Genomic DNA, 18,976 nt, shown 5'->3' on the forward strand with positions numbered 1-18,976 from the left:
CCGTACGGCGTTCTGTGTGTGGTTTGGCCCATCGCGCTCGCCGTCATCTTACACTTCACTTCTTGTTTTGATTCCTGGCGGTCGCTGGGAAGATGGCGGCGACGTTAGAGCGGGTCAGGATTTCTGCCTCCGAATTACGGGAGCTGCTCGCAGCCAGTGACGCCTCTGTAGCCCGAGGTAAGGCAGGAGCGGCAGTGGCTGATACTTTTCAGAAGGACAGTAGTGTAGTCAGAATATGGCGCCCCCTGCTCCATACTGAACTACACGCCCCCTCAACCAGTACAACTTCTCCCAGTATATAGGCAGTATATATGTGTGGTGTGTGTCCTGGTCTCCTAACACAGGCCGCTGTGCCCTATACCCCCTGCCCACCATTGTTATAAGAGGTGCCAGTCACCAGCTTACCCCTATAGAAGGCGCCTATGGGATAAAATATCCACTCATCACCTGCTGTGCTTTTTACTAATCTCTTCTGTAGAGGGCGCCAGAGCTCGTATAACTTCGGTGCCATGTGTGCCCAATACTCCAAAGGAATGGCAGTGGGCACATGGGCAGATACATGTGGAATGGGTTAAATGCCCTCTTTGCCATGCTGTAATAGTGGATTGGTTTTAAACAACTTTATATAGCAATGTGCAAAAAAAACAACAACCCCAAAACATAAAGTCTGTGTAAGAAGCGATAGAAGACATATCAGACAGATCATTACATACCCGGCACTGGGCAGATGGTCCACCGTGCGCCTTAGCATATTCTGTGGTCAGGGCGCTCGCGTGGTCTTGTAGTGTGGCCAAAGTTACTTCGTGTAGCGCCACCATATTCCGCAGTACCTCACAGATGGCAGTCACTGTCCCATATAGGGCTCACAATCTACATTCCCTATCAGTATGTGTTCGGAGTGTGGGAGGAAACCAGAGGAAACCCACACAAACATGGGGAGAACATACAGACTGCATCACTAATGTAAGGGAATAGTCGCATTGTGACCCATAGGGTGCTGTGACTTCTCGCTGCACCCCTGTTGAGTTTTTTTTTTTTTTTTTGGCATCTAGAAGTCACAGTTGCAGCCCCCTCTGGATATATCAATGCAACTTCATTCACTTATATTAGGAGTTGCAGGACAACGACACCATCTTTGGACAGACAATGAGAGTTGTGGCTAAGGGCGCGGTGTAGCCCTAGTCTTATAGTAGGTTTGGTATGTGAGCTATTCCTCCAAGACACAGGCATGCGGGGTTGGCATGGGGTGAGATGATAAGGTAGTTGACCTCTGCCTTCAGGGGGGAGTCAGGAAGCCGCCCCCCTCCCCCCATTCACTTTCTAATGTGTATGGCCAGCTGTTCACATTTATAACATAAACCTTGACACCGTGCACACTCCATCACATGTCAGACACCAGGTGCACCCAATGGGCGCTGCTGACTTATTTTGGGGTTCATTCGTTTCTGCCAAGATGTCTGTCCCTTTTCTTTTTTGTGTAAAAAGCAGAGGAATCAGGTTATTTTATTTATTTTTAACTGGCTAGGATATTACAGAATGCTATAGTATTCATAATATCCAAGAATGGCTGAAAACCACACAACCCAGTGGCGGGCATTGAGATTTACAGCAAACCTAACCTTTCATCAAATTTCTACAGAAATCATTTTATAACCGTGTGTACTTGTGGAGTCAGACTATATGACCATTATATACCCGCGGTAGGGGCTAGGGGAAGTGCTGCATCTGCATGGTGGTGGGCCCCACAGCCAACCCAGATTGATTTGGACAATACTGTATTTTGCCGTGCTATCCCAGAAGGCAGGTAGAAATTTCGGGAGTTTCGAATAGTACTCGCTCATCTCTATTGACAAGGGTTTGCCGTATGAATTCTCCGCGCGGCTAGCCACCATGGGATGCTGATGCAGTGCACCGGCATCCCACCCTTGATTAGGCCCAAATGAATGGGTTTAATCGGGAGTGAGTTTCGAGCCGAGGAATCTGCTTAAAGATAGGACATGTCGCTTCTTTTTCCCGCCAGCTGAAAAAAATCGCTAGTGGGAAAAAAAAAGCGAGCGACTCCCATTGAAATAAATGAGAGGCCTTTTTGCAGGCAGATTTTGAGGTGGATTCCGCGTCAAAATCCGCCTGCAAAAAACGCAGTGTGAACATACCCTAAGGGTCATCGCTCTATATATTGAGTCTTTGTATAAACTTCATGTATGTGTCAATAAAACTTTATCATCTATGGTGATGTAAGTCGCTGCCTCACCATGGGAGTTCTGGCCCGTCCTGGTTACATTATTGATACCCAATTACAGCACAGGGATGCCCCTTTAAAGCATAATTGGTAATGCCATACTATCTATATAGTAAAATATTAATCATTTTTCTTTCCCATTATGTAAGGTAGAGGCTTTTTTTTTTGTTTATTTTCTTTTTGAGAGCTGCGTGCATTTACCTGGATTTGGAGAGTCAGTGGGTGAGTGTGATACTTGGGGCCTGTTGTTGGTCACTCTGGTGAGCAGGATTGTCTCTGCAGAGTTCTGATTTTCAGGAGAAAAGTGAAATGATGTTATCCCTGCCACATAGTGTGATATTCTCCATGGAGGCTTTCCCACCACATTATGATCAACAGTTTCTTCCCTCTAGTCAATAATTGTCTGGTAGGCCGGGCCGGTGTCAGCACCCGACATACTTGGGCAGATGCCAGGGCTCACTGCTTAGCTGAGAACTCAAGACATTAGTTTTATTAACTGAACAGCCATCTAGTCGTCTTCTCTTCCCAACCTTTGTCATCCATCTGCAGCCCCCTGTCTGTGTGCTTACCCTCTTGGAGCCTTAAGAGCTCGTTCCCACGGGGCAAGAGGGGGTGGATTTTGGCGTTGAATTCTCGTCAGAATCCGCCCCCTCACAATAGAGGTCTATGTATACCGCTAGCTTCCTTTTTTCCGTGAGTGGTATGTTCCCGCTCATGGATAAAAGAAGCGAGCTGGCCTTGGCGGTCCTTGACATCAATCAGAAGCCCCTAAAGACAGTCGCGCTGGATCCCAGGAGAGGTGAATAATACTGTTTTTCATGTTTGTCACCTCCTCAGGGTCTCCGCTTCTTATACTTTGGGGTCTGAGTAGACCCTATAGTATAATAGTAGTGTTTACTCCGAACGCAACCGCCGGGTGAGGTCTGCCCAACAATGTTTTATACTGTAAAAGGAGCGTGATTTACTAAGGACATGGCCTATATAGTTGCGATTAATCAGAATTGAGATAACATGCCATAATCGCAGCCCCGCTCCTTCCCATGTTAGCTCATAGAATTTATTTATTTATTAAGTTTAAACAAGAAATTTGTGATTTCAGTGGAGAATTCCCCATAAGTATGAGCAAAATCAAGATTTTGTTTCTCTGGCAACATCAGCTCTGTTTTGTATTACTAAACTGGGAATTTTTTTGCCTCTGCCTCTCATTTGGGGCCTTATTTTGGATATACAGTCGACTCTCGATATAACGTATTGCTGGGACCGGGAAAAAAAATACGTTATAAGGCGAATACGTTATACGTATATAACGTATTTCACTGTGCCGGACCCTGACTACGTTATTCACGATAGCACCTTTTTCGGCCCTATAAAATACTGTACGTACATGCGCGTGTCATGCACATAACGCCGAATGTAAGAATGTCAGAACGCAGAAGCCAAATTAAAACTATTTACATTTATTTATACAGTACTGTATGTCTGTGTGTGTGTGTCCGTATCATTCACTTTTTAGGACAGAAGAATTCCTCAATACGGGTTTGTTTTTGCACAGCTTTGGTGCGCAACCCATACAGCACACTCTCGACGTTTGCTACCTGATTAATGATATGTTCACCGACATCAAAAGCGCTAATGAAAGTCTTCACCTTCTGAAATGAATCGAGAACATCAGAATATTTTGGCACGATTGTTTCGGAAACGGAATTGCTGCTTTCAGAATCAGAATTTGGTTCCTCAAGAATACACTCCTCCTCCTGCTCGTTTTCGTATATTTTCTCAACAGAAAGCACTTCTGATGTAATCACCTCATCGTCCATGGTTGCGTACGTTTCGAAATCTAAACCAGACCCTGCGATGAGTTCCCAGCTTGGTGTATCAATAACTTCTTCGGCGTCACCTGGGATTTCTGCTTGCTCCATTTCTTCTTCCTCATTTTGATACAAAATCACTGCTGCTCCAGCTGCTTCTAGCTCCGAAAGTTGAGTGTGGTTTCCAGCACTTTCAAACCCTGCTTTCTGGAAACAATTCTTGATGCAAGCGGGGGTCACTTTGTTCCACGAAGCTACCAGGAAGTGCATGGCCTGGAGCAGGTCCGGTTTTAACTGATCCAATTGGTTGCGCTCCATCAGCGCAAGTGCCCGCTGCACGAGCAAACGCCTGTAATTGTACTTGAGGGACTTAATTACACCCAAATCGAGTGGCTGCAATTTACTTGTGCAATTAGGCGGGAAAAAATAGAGGTCTACGTTGCGTAAACCCTCCACTTCTTGTGGGTGTGCGGGGCAACAATCCAGGAAGAGGGCCACTTTCCTGTTGCGTGTACCCATCTTTGCGTCGAAGGCTCTCAAAAATTGCATGAAAAAATCGCCCGTCATCCAAGCTTTGGTGTTGTTTTTGTACTCACACGGCAGTGTGCGTACGTTCTTGAAACAACGTGGCTTCTTGTACTTGCCTGCAAGGCAAATTTACAGTAATTCAACATTTAAATTAAATTTAGTGAAACTCGTTTATACAGTACTGTAATTTTAGTTTACTTGCCTATCACCAGTATAGGAATCTTCTCCGAGCCGTCCGCATTGGTGGTAACGAGTACGGTGATCCTCTCCTTGCTCATTTTGCCCCCGTGGCATTTCTCCCCCTTTACAGCGATAGTGCGATTCGGCATCAAATTAAAAAATACGCCAGTCTCATCAGTGTTGAAGACATCTTTTAGGTCGTATTTCTCTAAAATCTTCGGCAGTTGCTCCGTTGTCCAAGTTTCAACAGTAGCCACATCTACAGCCCCACTTTCGCCAGCAGCAACACAATACGAAAGACTGTTTCGTTCCTTAAATCTCGTGAACCAGCCACTGGAAGCAACAAAGTCTTTCACATTCATTTTTGCTGCTAAAGTGTTTGCCTTTTCCCTGACAACCGAACCATCAATATTAATTCCGGCAGCTCGTGCTTGGTTAATCCACTTCATCAAAATGTTTTCCAATTCCTCATGCTTTGCTTTGCGGAATTTGGAACGTTTTCCTGACATCTTCCCGAGTTTCTCGCTCTTCTCTAGGATATGCTTTTTGTTTCTCACAATGGTATTGACCGTCGTCAGAGGCATATTGTAGCGATTTGCGAGATCTGTCTGTCTGAGGCTAGAGTTGCCTTCCAACTCCCGTATGATTTCAACCTGATCGATGAGAATAGAAACGTACAGTAATGAAATCGCGATGCAATCAACACAAAACCATCTTTACCAGTGTGCAACTCCATGTCACGCTTACCTTCTGCTGCACAGTAAGCTTAGTCCTCTTTTTGGGAGGCATTCTGGCGCCAATAAACAACCAAAACCGGAACTTCACACGACACGAGACACGTACGACTTCCTTCCGGTGAACTAATCTACCCAGAGGGCACTGTGGTGAGAGACTCGTCAGAGGCTCGCACGTATAACGTACTACGTTATACGCGGCAGAAAATGCATGCGATTGGCTAGGTGGGACCCTCCTGTACACAACGTTCTACGTTATATGTGGCTTGCAATTGGCTGCGGGGGTCCAAAAAAGAGTACGTTATATGCAAACCATATTACGTTATAACGGGATAAAAATACATGTAGGTTAGTCGGGACCTGAGAAAATATACGTTATAGCCTATATACGTTATATACCGATACGTTAAATCGAGAGTCGACTGTAGTACCTCTGTTGCAGCAGCTAAAACTATTAAGTCTTTTCTATGTTCTGGTACTTCTGGTGCATTGTTCTTTTATTGTGTTTTCTCTGATGAAAGGTTTTCGACATAAGGCTTACTAAACAATACTCTGCTTGTTTCCCCCAGCATGTGATCAGATCTCACTCCAGCTGCTACACCGTATTGAAGCACTGTTGTATGCAAGAATAAACATGAATAGATTTTTTATTGGTAGATCCTTTTTTGCTAACAAACATCTATTTTTTTTGTACTTAAAAAAGGTTTTTTTGCACTAAGAATTTTGCTTGAAAGCAACGTGAAAAGTTACACTGACCTGGCTTTATGCACCCGGCTGTACTGTGGCTCTCTTTTTATGGGAAATTAGTAGGGTTGCAGTACAGGTCCTCCGTTGTTTGGGTTTTTTTTATGCAGATTATGAGCCCCATATAGGGATTACAATGTACATTTTTTATTTTTTATTTTTCCTATCAGTATGTCTTTGTAGAATGGGAGGAAATCCACACAAACACGGAGAGAACATACAAACTCCTTGCAGATGTTGTTCCGGGCGGGATTCGAACCCAGGACTCCAGCGCTGCAAGGCTGCAGTGCTAATCACTGAGCCACTGTGTTGCCCTGGTTCTCTGTTATTTCTGTACAAATTCTGCCTCTGTACAAATCATGGCTTGCTTCATCAGAGACAATATGTATTGTAGTATTCTGCCCTAAAAGCAGTATCTCTCCTGTCATTCGGCAGACGTCCGTGTCCATCTGCGTGCGCCCATAGAGTTCTATGGGACAGTCCATGCCATGCCGTGATGTCCGTGACTTTGCAGACCTGCGGTATTCAGTGCGGACCCTGGGCACGGCACACCACAGATAAAATATCCGTTGGTGTAAGAGGCCGCACTGAATACAATGTGTCTGCTAATGGTCCACAATTGAGAACCCACAATTGAGGACAATTTGCGGACTAAGATTACTGTCATGTAAGACCAGCCTAAGTGCAAGAAGCATGTTGTTGACAATTTTGGTTTGTCCCCACATATTTTTTTCTTTTTCATCCTCCTTAATGAATATTATGATTTTATTATATTATCTTATTATCTTTTTTTTTTTAATTATAGAGTCCATTAAAGAGATGAAGGAACCAAGACAAAGAAAAGATAATAGACGACCAGACATTGAAATCTATAAGCCTGGGTTGTCCAGACTAAGAAATAAGGCCAAGGTGGATGCATCTGGTAATGGCGGCAATCATGTTGAAGAATATCGAAATGACAAAGTCAAACATTGCGAGGCTTTGGTTAATGGAGTAAACCCAGATCAGTTCCAAGAGGAAGAAGATCTGGAGCAGGGGGGTCCATTGTTGGTGAACCCTGAAACACAAGAGCGAAAAATCACAAAAAAGACCAAGAAACCCGACCGACAAATTTACCAACCAGGAAGGCGACTGCATGGGCCTGTAAAAGAATGTTTGAGTGAAATTATAGAAGACGATGTCGTGAGAAAAACTGAGCAGCTTAAGCTTGAAAATGAAGAAAATCTTGAAAAGTCTTTAACAAATCATAAGATTCCTGTGGAGAATGGAACCAAAGTGGTCAAGAGTGAAAAACCAAAGAGGTCAGAGAGAGAGAGAACCTACAAAGCCGGAGAAGAGAATTCTTCATTCAGGCTTTGTAAGGAAGAGAGGAAGACGGGTTCAACTAAGCGATATTCACACTCGGACAAACGCAGGACCCGCACTCGGAACTGCAGCACCAGCTCTGCAGGAAGCAACAACAGCAGCGAAGAAGCCATCTTAGCAGAAGGCAACAGGAGGCGTCAAGACAAAGGAAAGCTAATCGGAGATCGGAAGGAGAAACTGCGCACAAAAAAGCAGGTATCCCTCTCGTCCACCGATTCTTTTGACGATGATTATAATGAATGGATGGATGACACTCCCCTAGGTAGGAACCAATGGAAGAAGAGACAGAGCTCCAGTGAAAAAAGTTGTTCTGAAAATGCCGATGGCATCAAGAAATCAAGCAGCAAGGATAACCGAGAAGGGTTCTACAGCAGAGAATCTCCCCATCACCCGGCCATTCATGAAGAGAGACCCCGGAAGCGATCGGATAGACCCAATAACATGGAGAAGCCAGAACTGAGGGAGAGGTCCAGTGAGCCGAGGGGCAGAGGGAGAGGCATTATTATTCTTCCCGCCAATACTGATATATCCAACGCCACTGGAGCACTAGAGCTAAACAGTATAAAGCCCCTTTCTACTGCTAACAGCAAATCTGCCCGTGGTAGAGGCCGTGGTGGAGGTAATCGCCGTCTGTGGGACCCCAATAACCCTGAACAAAAGCCTGCTCTAAAAAACCAGAGCGCTCAGCTTCATTTTCTAGATACCGATGATGAGTCTGCACCTTCTTCCCAGAGTGACAGCCACCAGTCTGCTCCTCAAGCTCCCTATTACAAATTCCAGAACTCCGATAACCCTTATTACTTTGCCCGTCCGCCATATCCGTATCCTGGTTACTCCATGCCTTACTCTTTAAGTCCCAGCAATGGCGTGTATCCTGGTGGTTATTATCCGGCCTATCCAGCTCAGTCTGCACAATATGGTTCTGGTTCTTACTCTGGAAGTCCAGTAATGCCTGAGGAAATCGAGCAGCAAGTGAGGACAATGCAGCAGCAAGAAATGAGTCGTCTCTTCCGAATGGCGGATAACCAAGAGCTCCAGCTCAGTAATCTCCTCTCCAGGGATTCCGTCAGCACAGAAGGCCTCAACAAAATGGCTTTACTTCGGTAAGGAAATATTTGCAGCTTTCTGTTACAGGGAGTCTGTCAAGTGCAAAGCGTATATCAACACAGCCCTGCGGATAGATAGGGTCGGTTTGATCATAAGGTTTTTTCCCCTTGTGAATTGGTTCCCGCTTTAGTGCAACGGCAGTACACTTGGTGCTCCAAAAAGCTCATTTGCATATTGATGAAAACAGTGATATTTCGGCAATAGAGGCACCAATGTGTCACCATGATTCAGACTTTGGTGCTGGGTTTTGGTGCACACACAAATATAGCAATTATGAAAAAGACAACCAGCTTCCCAATCTTCCATAGATAACAGGGAAAAAGCGTATACACTTACAGATAATATGGCGGCATACAACCTATTCATGTACTGGAAGCAGTGCTAGGTAAGTATGCATATATCCTCACTACTATAAAGAAATACCAGCACAGCCAGGTCACAAGTAACACTATATATGCTATCCAGATGATAAGCAACATTACCAAATTTCCCCATGAAAGCAATAGGGGAAAAAAGCCTCCCATTCATTTCAATGGGGAGCACACGTATGCTGGCTCCCATAGAAATGAATGGGATCTGCTTTGTACGCGCTCATTCTGAACGTGTTTTACGTTCAGAATGAGCTGAGCGTATACTCAGTGTGAACGCACCCTAATAAAGGATTATTTTATCAGCAGGTATTCCAGGTCCCAAGGGTCACACATTTTCTCAACTTTTGCCTCTACCCCCGATGCTCTGACAATATATAAAGAACCTTTTTTTTCCAGTGCTCAGGATAGTCATTCAGACCAAGTGGACATTTAAGGGGCCATTCACACGGAGGCAAATGGTGAGGAATTTGGTGTGGAATTTTCCACGCTGAAAAAAAGCCTCCCATTGATTTCAATGGGTTCTGCCAGCTTTTTTTTCCACTAGTGAAATTTTCAGCATCTATGGGAAAATTCCGCTAGTGGGAAAAAAAACCCTAGCAGAACCCATTTAAATCAATGGGAGGCTTTTTTTTCAGCATGGAAAATACCACACCAAATTCCTCACCATTTTCCTCCGTGTGAATGGCCCCTTAGAGTCTCCTCCTAATGCCAATTTTTATGAAATCGGACAGCAACATTCGCTCTCCATTAACTCTTAATCAGGAAGATGGAGACCTATACACACACACAAACATATATATATATATATATATATATATATATATATATATATATATATATATATATATTTATTTATTATACAGACACACACATACACCCCTTTAGTAGCCCCAGATATAACAGAGCCATGAGTTAGGAACACACAATCCTCCATTATCATTAACCCTCTATAGGTTCTCAGGTCTTGTTCTCACTCCGGTTCCGAGTCAGTGTAAAACATCCTCTGCATTTTGTATAAATGTATCAGGACCCAATCAGAATAATTACATAAAATGTACAAAAATTTTTGTCATGATGGGTCATCAACTATAACATTTTTCAAGATTAAACCCTAAATCCCACAGCCCTAAAGTATGGAAAGCCAGAATATATTGTTTCAAAAAAATTAATTTGCCAATTAAGCAAATTCCTATTAACCATTCCCCTAAAATATAACTTATTACATTTAGCACTTTTATAAAGTTTTTTCCATATGATTTCTCTCTGTCACTGAGGATGGTGGCCTACAATGATTTGCTAGTACATTGTAATATAGGCGTGAGATGAAGAGCAAGGTAGTCTTGAGGTTGAGCTGTCGTCAGCAGCCCTAGATACTTGGAGGAGATTGTAAATACCCAAGTTCAGACAGATAACAAGAGACCTGTTGCCCAAATTCAGTGCTATATCACCCAGGAAAAACAACATGCCCTTTGCTGTAAATCCCTATTCTGGAACCCTATAATCTTGTGGAACAATTGTGGATTCAGTAAGTCAAGCTTCCGGCTGCTATTTTTTCCATTCTCCTACTCTGACTCCTACACAAGTGGCTGACTTGATTCTTATGTGTGAGAATTACCTTGTGCTGGAGCCATAGTGCAGAAGCAACACAGACTTGAGAAGCTTGGAGAGAACTTGGATTCCATGTTGCCACTAGGACAAGGTTATTGAATTTTGAAGTCTTTTGAGCTGTAATGTATGATGGTGTGCAGGAAGCAGTTCCATCACCAAATTAGAGTTCTAGGTCTTGTGCTCCTTTTGGACACCTTTACCATGTAATTCAGTAACCTAGGCTTAGTGTGGTTGTGGCTGACATAGTCGGACTAGGATACTGAATGTAGACATTCCAGGTTTCTAGATAATCTCTTCTCTGTGCAGGTCTGAATTGCTTCAACTCTATGAGCACTGCCTTCTGACTGACATTGAATTCTGCGACCAGCACAATGTGGACCAGCTCTTATGGAAGAACGTGTTTTACCAAGTCATTGAGAAGTTTCGCCATTTCTTGAAAGAGTCGTCGGGTGAAAGTGAAGCCATCCGAAGACAGCTGCTCCTGGTGTTAGATGAGGTCAGCATACATACATGGTTTCCTTGTGTCACTTTATATGGTTGTTACCTTCTACCCCTCCTAATACATCCTCATACATTTGCTTTAGGCTACAAGTCTATACTGTATATATTTTAGGCATTGCATTTCTCACCCTTTTATACACTTTTTTAGGGTACGGTATTTTTTGATAGCTTACTTCAGAAGCTGCAAGTAACCTACCAGTTCAAGCTTGAAGACTACATGGATGGCATGGCGATTCGCAGTAAGCCACTCCGAAAAACGGTAAGTCAATTATTCTTCCTTTTAGGTTGGTCTAGAGTGATGACATTTGGATAGCTTTATATTGTTTACCTGTTGTATTTAGGTGAAGTTTGCTTTGATCAGCGCACAACGCTGTATGATTTGCCAGGGTGACATCGCCCGCTATAGAGAACAAGCTGCAGACACCTGTAACTATGGCAAGGCTCGCAGGTAATAATATCGCAGATAATGTTCTTAGGATTAGAAGGAAACAAAGTGATTTGTCTTCTGAATAAATGCATTGTTATCTTTGCAGCTGGTATTTAAAGGCTCAACACATTGCACCCAAGAATGGTAGGCCTTATAATCAGCTGGCGCTCCTGGCAATATACACGGTAAGAAGGGGGGAATGTTTTATATAGATCACCTTTTTAGCAGATTTCAGACTTAAAGGGGCTTTGAAGGCGTATTAATTGATGACCTATTCTAAGGATAGGTTTTTGGTTGGCCAGGTTTCAGCATACGAAACTCCCACCGATCAGCTGTTTGAATAGACTGCAACAGAAAACCGAACACAATGCCATACATTTGTATAGCAGCTGTTGAAGCTGCAATTGGGCCATGTGACTGATGAATGTGATGTTGCATGGCCTATGAATAGAGATGAGCGAGTACTGTTCGGATCAGTCGATCCGAACAGTACGCTCCATAGAAATGAATGGATGCACCTGGTACTTCCGCTTTATTTTATTATTTATTTATTAAGCTTACTTGTATAGCGCCATCATATTCCGCAGTGCTTTACAGACATTGACAGTCACTGTCCCATATAGGGCTCACAATCTACATTCCCTATCAGTATGTCTTTGATGTGTGGGAGGAAACCGGAGTACCAGGAAGAAACCCACGCAAACACGGGGAGAACATACAAACTCCTTGCAGATGTTGTCCTGGGCGGGATTTGAACCCAGGACTCCAGCGCTGCAAGTCTGCAGTGCTAACCACTGAGCCACCGTGCTTTGACGGCTGCCGGCCGCTTAACCCCCCGCGTGCCGGCTACGTCCATTCATTTCTATCCGAGCGTGCTGTTCGGATCGGCTGATCCGAACAGTACTCGCTCATCTCTACCTATGAAGTAGAAGTGGCGCTTGGGGACAGCTGATCTGCTGGAGTCCTGGGTGTCAGACCCCGCTGATCTTCAGTTGATAATTTATCCTAAGGATAGGTCATCAGGTAATAAAGCCCTGAAAAAACTCTACAATATGCACTAAACACTGCACAAGGAGCAGGCAGGAGTGCATGTAAAATACACAGATTGAACGTAGATGATGCAAGACAGTTAAGTCATTGAACCAAGAACGTCCACTGTACAGCTCCAGAAACCACAAGTCATCCTTCTGAATGGGAATGTCATGTGGTGCATCAGGAAACTTCTGCCAGTCAGTCCCCATTAATAGCCCTCAATATAAACAGTGATTCAGCAGTATAAGGCCTGAATCACACACTCAGTTGTTGGTGCAAGTTTAGTAAAATGAAAGAGTGGCCAAAACAATTCTGTTACTCCTTTTTTGTATCCCTACCCCTGTGTTTAGCTCAGAAAACTAACGCAAATGTTTCATGTGTGATTCCAGCCTGAGGCTACACATTTATCATATGTTGCACAATGATTTATTTTTGGATTTCTAAGACTAAACATCCCTTTATGTGGAGGATCTAATGGGATGGACCGTTCCTAGTAACAGTCAGCTATTGTAAATGTTCAGACAATCATTTGCCTAATGTGCAAATGCATTATGTAAATTTAATTAAAGAGGACATTTCATGTCCTCTGATATTGGTGGTATACATACTGGGTATATACCACTAGAAAACTGACTGTGCTCTGAAATCAGTGCACTGTTTGCTTTGATGGTCTGGGTCGTGATGCTAGAGATATCGGTGGCAATGGTTTTGGTACTGGTATTCTCCCCCTCCCCTTCCCACAGTACAAGGCTATGGAAGAGTACGGTCAGCAGTGACGCAAGGCTTTAAGGCCCACGTTTCTGACAATGGCGGGATATCTGTGCCGAATCTAAAGGCACCACTATCTCTGAATTCGGTGCACTGTCCACTTTTTAGTGGTAAATACATGGTTCTTTACAGTGGTAAAGAATAGAGCTAAGGGGGGCGTTCACACTACCGTCATTGTCCGACAGGTAGTGTCCGCTGCTAATGTCCGTTCAAAATCTTGCACAGAAATTAGCAGCGGACTAGAGATGAGTGAACACTGTTCGGATCAGCCGTTCCGAACAGCACACTCCCATAGAAATGAATGGAAGCACCTGGCACGTACATTTTGCCGGCGGCTGGTCGCCGTGCCAGGTGCTTCCATTCATTGCTATGGGAGCGTGCTGTTCGGAACGACTGATCCGAACAGTATTCGCTCATCACTACAGCGGACACTAGCTGTGTCCGTGACATTTTTCATTCATTTATATGGAGATCGGGTGCGTTCTTTTGCACTCTGTGCCTGTCCTTAAGTGTCCGTTCCTAAAGACGTCCGACTTTTCAAGCGGACAGAAAAAACCTACATGTCGGGTTTTGCTGTCCACTTGAACAGTCGGACATCTTTAGGAATGGACACTTAAGGACAAGCATGGAGTGCAAAACCACGCACCTGATTTAAATGAATGAAAAATGTCACGGACACAGCTAGTGTCCGCTGCTAATGTCCTTGCAAGATTTTGAACGGACATTATCAGCAGACACTACCTGTCAGACAATGACTGTAGTGTGAACGCCCCCTAAGCGAATAGTATTCCAAACTATTCATCGAATACCTCACTCCCATAGGAATGCTTGTAAGTGGCCGAACACCAAGGGGCTAAACGCTGGCCGGCACTAACACACATTCCTATGGGAGTGAGTTATTTGTATCTACTATTCGCTCACACTAGTAAAGTACACTGCATATATTTGGAGTATATACGGAATGATACGGTATCATTAAATTCCTATTCCACATGGACAGTAGAGGCAGCAAGTTTGTGCCATTTTACTTAAAAATATATACAGTGAATAAGCTACTCTTCACATCATGTTGCAGTGGATAAAATTTCGGGTACAGTGCCTCTTATTAAAGGGATATATATTTTCCCTAAAACTGATTTCACACTGGAGCATTTTCTATCTTCAGACCAAATTTTGATTTTAATGTTTTAAATTATTTAATGTATTATTATTTTTTGTCTTTTACACCTTCTGTTGCAACAGAGGAGGAAATTGGATGCTGTTTATTACTACATGCGTAGCCTGGCTGCCAGCAACCCCATTCTCACTGCCAAGGAAAGTCTCATGAGTTTGTTTGAAGAGACCAAGCGTAAGGTAAGCTGCGGTCTTCCTGGTACGGTACCCTCTGCTTTCTAGAAATGCGCTTTCTATCAATATAGCAAAATGATTCTCTCTATGTTAGCGCATGGCATACCGTTACTACAATGGTTTTGTAAAGGTTGATTGATCTCAGCGTTCTTACAACTCTATGCTTTATTAATCTTTCTAAACTTTAGGCTGAGCAGATGGAACAGAAGACTCAAAAGGATATGGAAGCAAACACTTATCGTAATTCCACTGAAGATACCACCCGAGTAGAGATATGGATCCACCCAATGCGGGGAGGTTGTTCCAGCGGCAGTCCTGGGAGTGATGGTCTTCAAAGTCTTAGCCCAAGTGATGTGAGTTTTGATTATTGCATTTTGGGCCATTTAATGTGGAATATCTAATGAGACGTTATACCTGTTACACTTAGTTCTGCTGGTGAATGTGATCATGTCCTCGCTTTCCAAAAATTAGTGGGGGCAGAGAAAAAAAATGGCTCTGGAGTCACATGATATGTCACATGATCTCTGTCAACATCTTTGAGAAGGACCATGTGTTACATGCCATGATTTCTCAGAAACGAGTCATATGATCCTTTCAGAGCTACAGTACTGACTACTACACAACTTCCAGGCAGCCTTTTCTTCTATGTCTTTGTGGGGCAGTTTGGGTAGCTGTTTAGTAGATGGGGGTCAGTCCTGCTAGTGCGACTCTGCTAGTAGAGAGAAATCCCCTTAAAGAGGACCTTTCATCAGTTGAGGCACATGCGGTTTTATATACCGCTAGAAAGCAGACAGTGCGCTGAATTCAGCACATTTTCGGCTTTTCCACTTTGTGCCCCGGGCGAAGAGCTATCAGTGCCAGTACCGTAGCTCTTAACCGTCAGAAGGGCGTTCCTGATAGTCAGTCAGGAACGCCCTACCTCACAGCAGCGCCTATAGCACTGTACTGTGAGAGCGGGGAGGAAAGCCCCCCCCCCCAGTACTTGTCTATGGACTAGTACTATCAGTAGGGGAGGGGGCGTTCCTCACCGCTCTCACAGTACAGCGCTATAGACACTACTGTGAGGAAGGGCGTTCCTGACTGACTGCCAGGAACGCCCTTCTGACTGCTAGCTTTTCACCCGGGGCACAGAGTGGAAAAGCCGAAAGTGCGCTGATCTCATCGCACTGTCTGCTTTCTAGCCGTATATAAAACTGCATATGCCTCAACTGATGAAAGGTCCTCTTTAACAAAAGGACATTAATATCATTTAATACTTGATCCTTATCTACAGTCAACTCCCTAAAGATTGCAACAGCTGGGCGAGTGATCCATGCGAATGCAGCAGTGGTGGATACGTGTCATCCACTCCATTCTCTTCTGAATAAGTGAATGGAGTGGTGGTCATACAACATTGAGATATATAGATCTATCTATCTATCATAATATATATATATATATATATATATATATATATATATATATATATATATATATATATATATATATTATTTTTTTTTTTTTTTTTTTTTTTACTAGCCCTCTTTAACCCTTCTAGTCTACTTTCCCTGTACCCTTTATTATTTCACACCACTGACCACCCGTAAAAGTTCAGGTGCAGTGTGCATCTTTGGCCTCCAGGTGGTGCCATTGCCCCTCTTAAACGCCAGTGTCCTATCTCTTTATGACTGCTACTACTTTCATGTTGTTGTTATAAGCTTGTTATTCATTGCTCATAAGTATACGGTTATTTCCTAATATTTACTTCATCAGCCGCTATTATATTTCTATGTAGTATATTCTTAGCAGCTATGTGATACATTTTGTAGCCGTCTTACAATGCTTTGCCAGTACAGTCTATGATGTAGAGTTTATTTATTCATTGACATACTTTATATGCATCTATTTTCTGCCATTATATCCGTTACTTCTCACCCGTTTAATTCCCTTCTTGTGCGGGGTTTACATTGGTACCCATATTTATTTACAAGCAAGTTTGTGAGCGGTTGCCAGGCAGCCATCGTCTACTTGCGTGTGTACGGCTTTGCTTTTAGAGGAACTAGAGAGTGGAGGAAGTAAAGGTGCCCTGTTTCATTGTAGCTGGTTAAACGCGAAAACCACTTTCCCAGCATCTCAGAGAGTGCGACGTGACTTCCACCATGCGCAGTGCTTGGTGTGACTCACCAGATCATACCCACTTCCTTCTCAGCCACCGTGCCATGTCTGTCCCCCTACACATTGAACTTAATGTGACTTATTACGTTTGTCTCAGACCTGACCATAGCACAGCTGTTGATCTGATGAAAGCAAGAAATTCTAGAAAAGAGTTGTCACAACACCAAACCAACATTTTTTTTTTTCTCCTCCTCTTCATTCTACATTGGTTACGGTATTATAAAGCTAGTTATAGACCCTGAATAGTTTTAACTGTTCAGATTGCTCTTCATGGGCCTCTGTTTTCAGCACGACCGGCTACATTCATCTGACACACAGGCCACAGATAAAGAGGTGACTCTAGAGGCCAATGACTATAGTAGCCAAACAGCCGGAGGACCTGTATACACCCACCAATGGAGCTGCCACCTCTGCAGACAGAGACCTGGGTAGGGCCGAGTTAAGGTTCATGTTTATGACTCCGTTGGCAGCAGTATTAAATAGTAAAAAAAATAAAGTAACTGACAAAAGGGATTATGCCAAAAAACATTCATAGGGTGTAGGATTAATTGTTTACCAGTGTGGGACCTACTGCTGAGAACCCCATCAATTTTGGGAATGGAAATATGGCGGAACCCCTTGCTGGACAGCCGAGCGCTGCATCAGTGCTTTGTAGGTAATTGTTTAGTTTCATGTGGGGTGGGGAGAACTATTACCTGTAGGGGGCATAATTAGGACACTATTACCTATGAGGGGACAGCCGGCCAGAAAACAAAATGGGTAAGGATTTTTAGAAACTTTTCTTTAGCAATATGTTAACATCAGCCTTATGGTTGCCTTGTGCGGGCTACAACTGTAACTATACCTAACTAGCATAGGTACATTTATACGGTCTCAGAATTACTACATTTTGAAGGCAACCATAAGGATGATGTAGCCCTCGGTGAAAATGAGTTTGATACACCTGTCCTAGATGGAAATGCCCCAGTCTGCTCTGCTTGACTCCACCCACTTGACAGTGTAGAAACTAATAATCAGACCAGGCACTAAAGCTACCTGCGCTTGTTGCTCTGGGATAGTGGGGGCTAGAGAAAAATTCCCAACTCTGCTGCTATTAATGGAGCAGTTCCTATTAAATGATGACTTGGCGGAGGTGTTGAAGAATTTTATTTATGGGGTTAAACATGTACAAGTTGTTGTTGACTATCAAGAGAAAAAATAGTCAAAATACTATTGACCTGGTTGGCCATAAATATCACCCTGTCACACGTTGCTATTCGGGTGGTTTTACGTTTGCTACTGCATGTGTACATGTCAGTGCTTGATGTTGGATGAGCGTATATATACACAAGTACTTCAGACATGTCCCTTCTACATAGCCATGTAATATGATTTGAACTCCAAACTTTGACTTTGATTTACATGAGAATAAAAAAAATCAGCATTTCCTTCGTATGTGAATAAAGGGGTAATATTGCATTATATAGAGCAGAGAACAAAGCCCAAATATGTCCCTTTATCTCGAGGATGCCACTGATGTAGCAAAAGATGTCAGGGGGAAGCAGCGACTTTAACTTTAACCATTTGGAAAGGGTATATCTAATACTGGGGAGTACTGCGGACTTTTGTGTTTTGTTTTTTTTTTGTGTGTGTGTTTTTTTTATTTTTATAATTTCTATGCACAATATAGCTTACAATGAATACTTAGTTGGTACGTATCAGCTTGCCCTAGTTCAATGTAAGGTGGTTTACAAGCCATTTTCATGTAAATCAACATTTCATTCATATTCAAGTAAGGAGAAAAATCCTTTGCCCGGGAATCTAGAGGGGAGAACAAAGCCCGGACTTGTTATGGCCCCAATGCACTTTTCTTTTAATTTGCATATGAATAAAATAATAATTTACATGAAAATGGATCTGCAAAGCTGCATAGCAGAGGCATGCTTGGAAACTGTAGAGTCACCTCTACTAGGTCCTAGGATTAGGTTTATAACACTTACTGCTGACAGACTCCCTATAAGTGCGTAGCTTCAGCAGTAACCTTATATAATGTGATATATAGTTGTGCTGAACACGGTTTGTAG

General features: G+C 43.3%; 1 protein-coding gene across 2 annotated transcripts in view; it reads left to right on the forward strand.

Moving 5' to 3' along the window:
- The first annotated feature begins 55 nt into the window (after positions 1-55).
- Positions 56-18,976, forward strand: part of SMG6 (SMG6 nonsense mediated mRNA decay factor) — a 162,649-nt gene continuing 143,728 nt past the window's right edge. For both annotated transcript variants that reach the window (XM_075263595.1, XM_075263594.1), the window contains exons 1-8: positions 56-177; positions 7,039-8,701; positions 10,991-11,180; positions 11,334-11,444; positions 11,527-11,633; positions 11,719-11,797; positions 14,655-14,765; positions 14,948-15,112. In XM_075263595.1, the coding sequence (XP_075119696.1) occupies positions 93-177; positions 7,039-8,701; positions 10,991-11,180; positions 11,334-11,444; positions 11,527-11,633; positions 11,719-11,797; positions 14,655-14,765; positions 14,948-15,112 (2,511 nt within the window). In that variant the 5' untranslated portion in view covers positions 56-92. The remainder of the gene's footprint in view (positions 178-7,038; positions 8,702-10,990; positions 11,181-11,333; positions 11,445-11,526; positions 11,634-11,718; positions 11,798-14,654; positions 14,766-14,947; positions 15,113-18,976) is intronic.

This window comes from Leptodactylus fuscus, chromosome 2 (genome assembly GCF_031893055.1).
Source record: "Leptodactylus fuscus isolate aLepFus1 chromosome 2, aLepFus1.hap2, whole genome shotgun sequence".
Classification (NCBI taxonomy): domain Eukaryota; kingdom Metazoa; phylum Chordata; class Amphibia; order Anura; family Leptodactylidae; genus Leptodactylus; species Leptodactylus fuscus.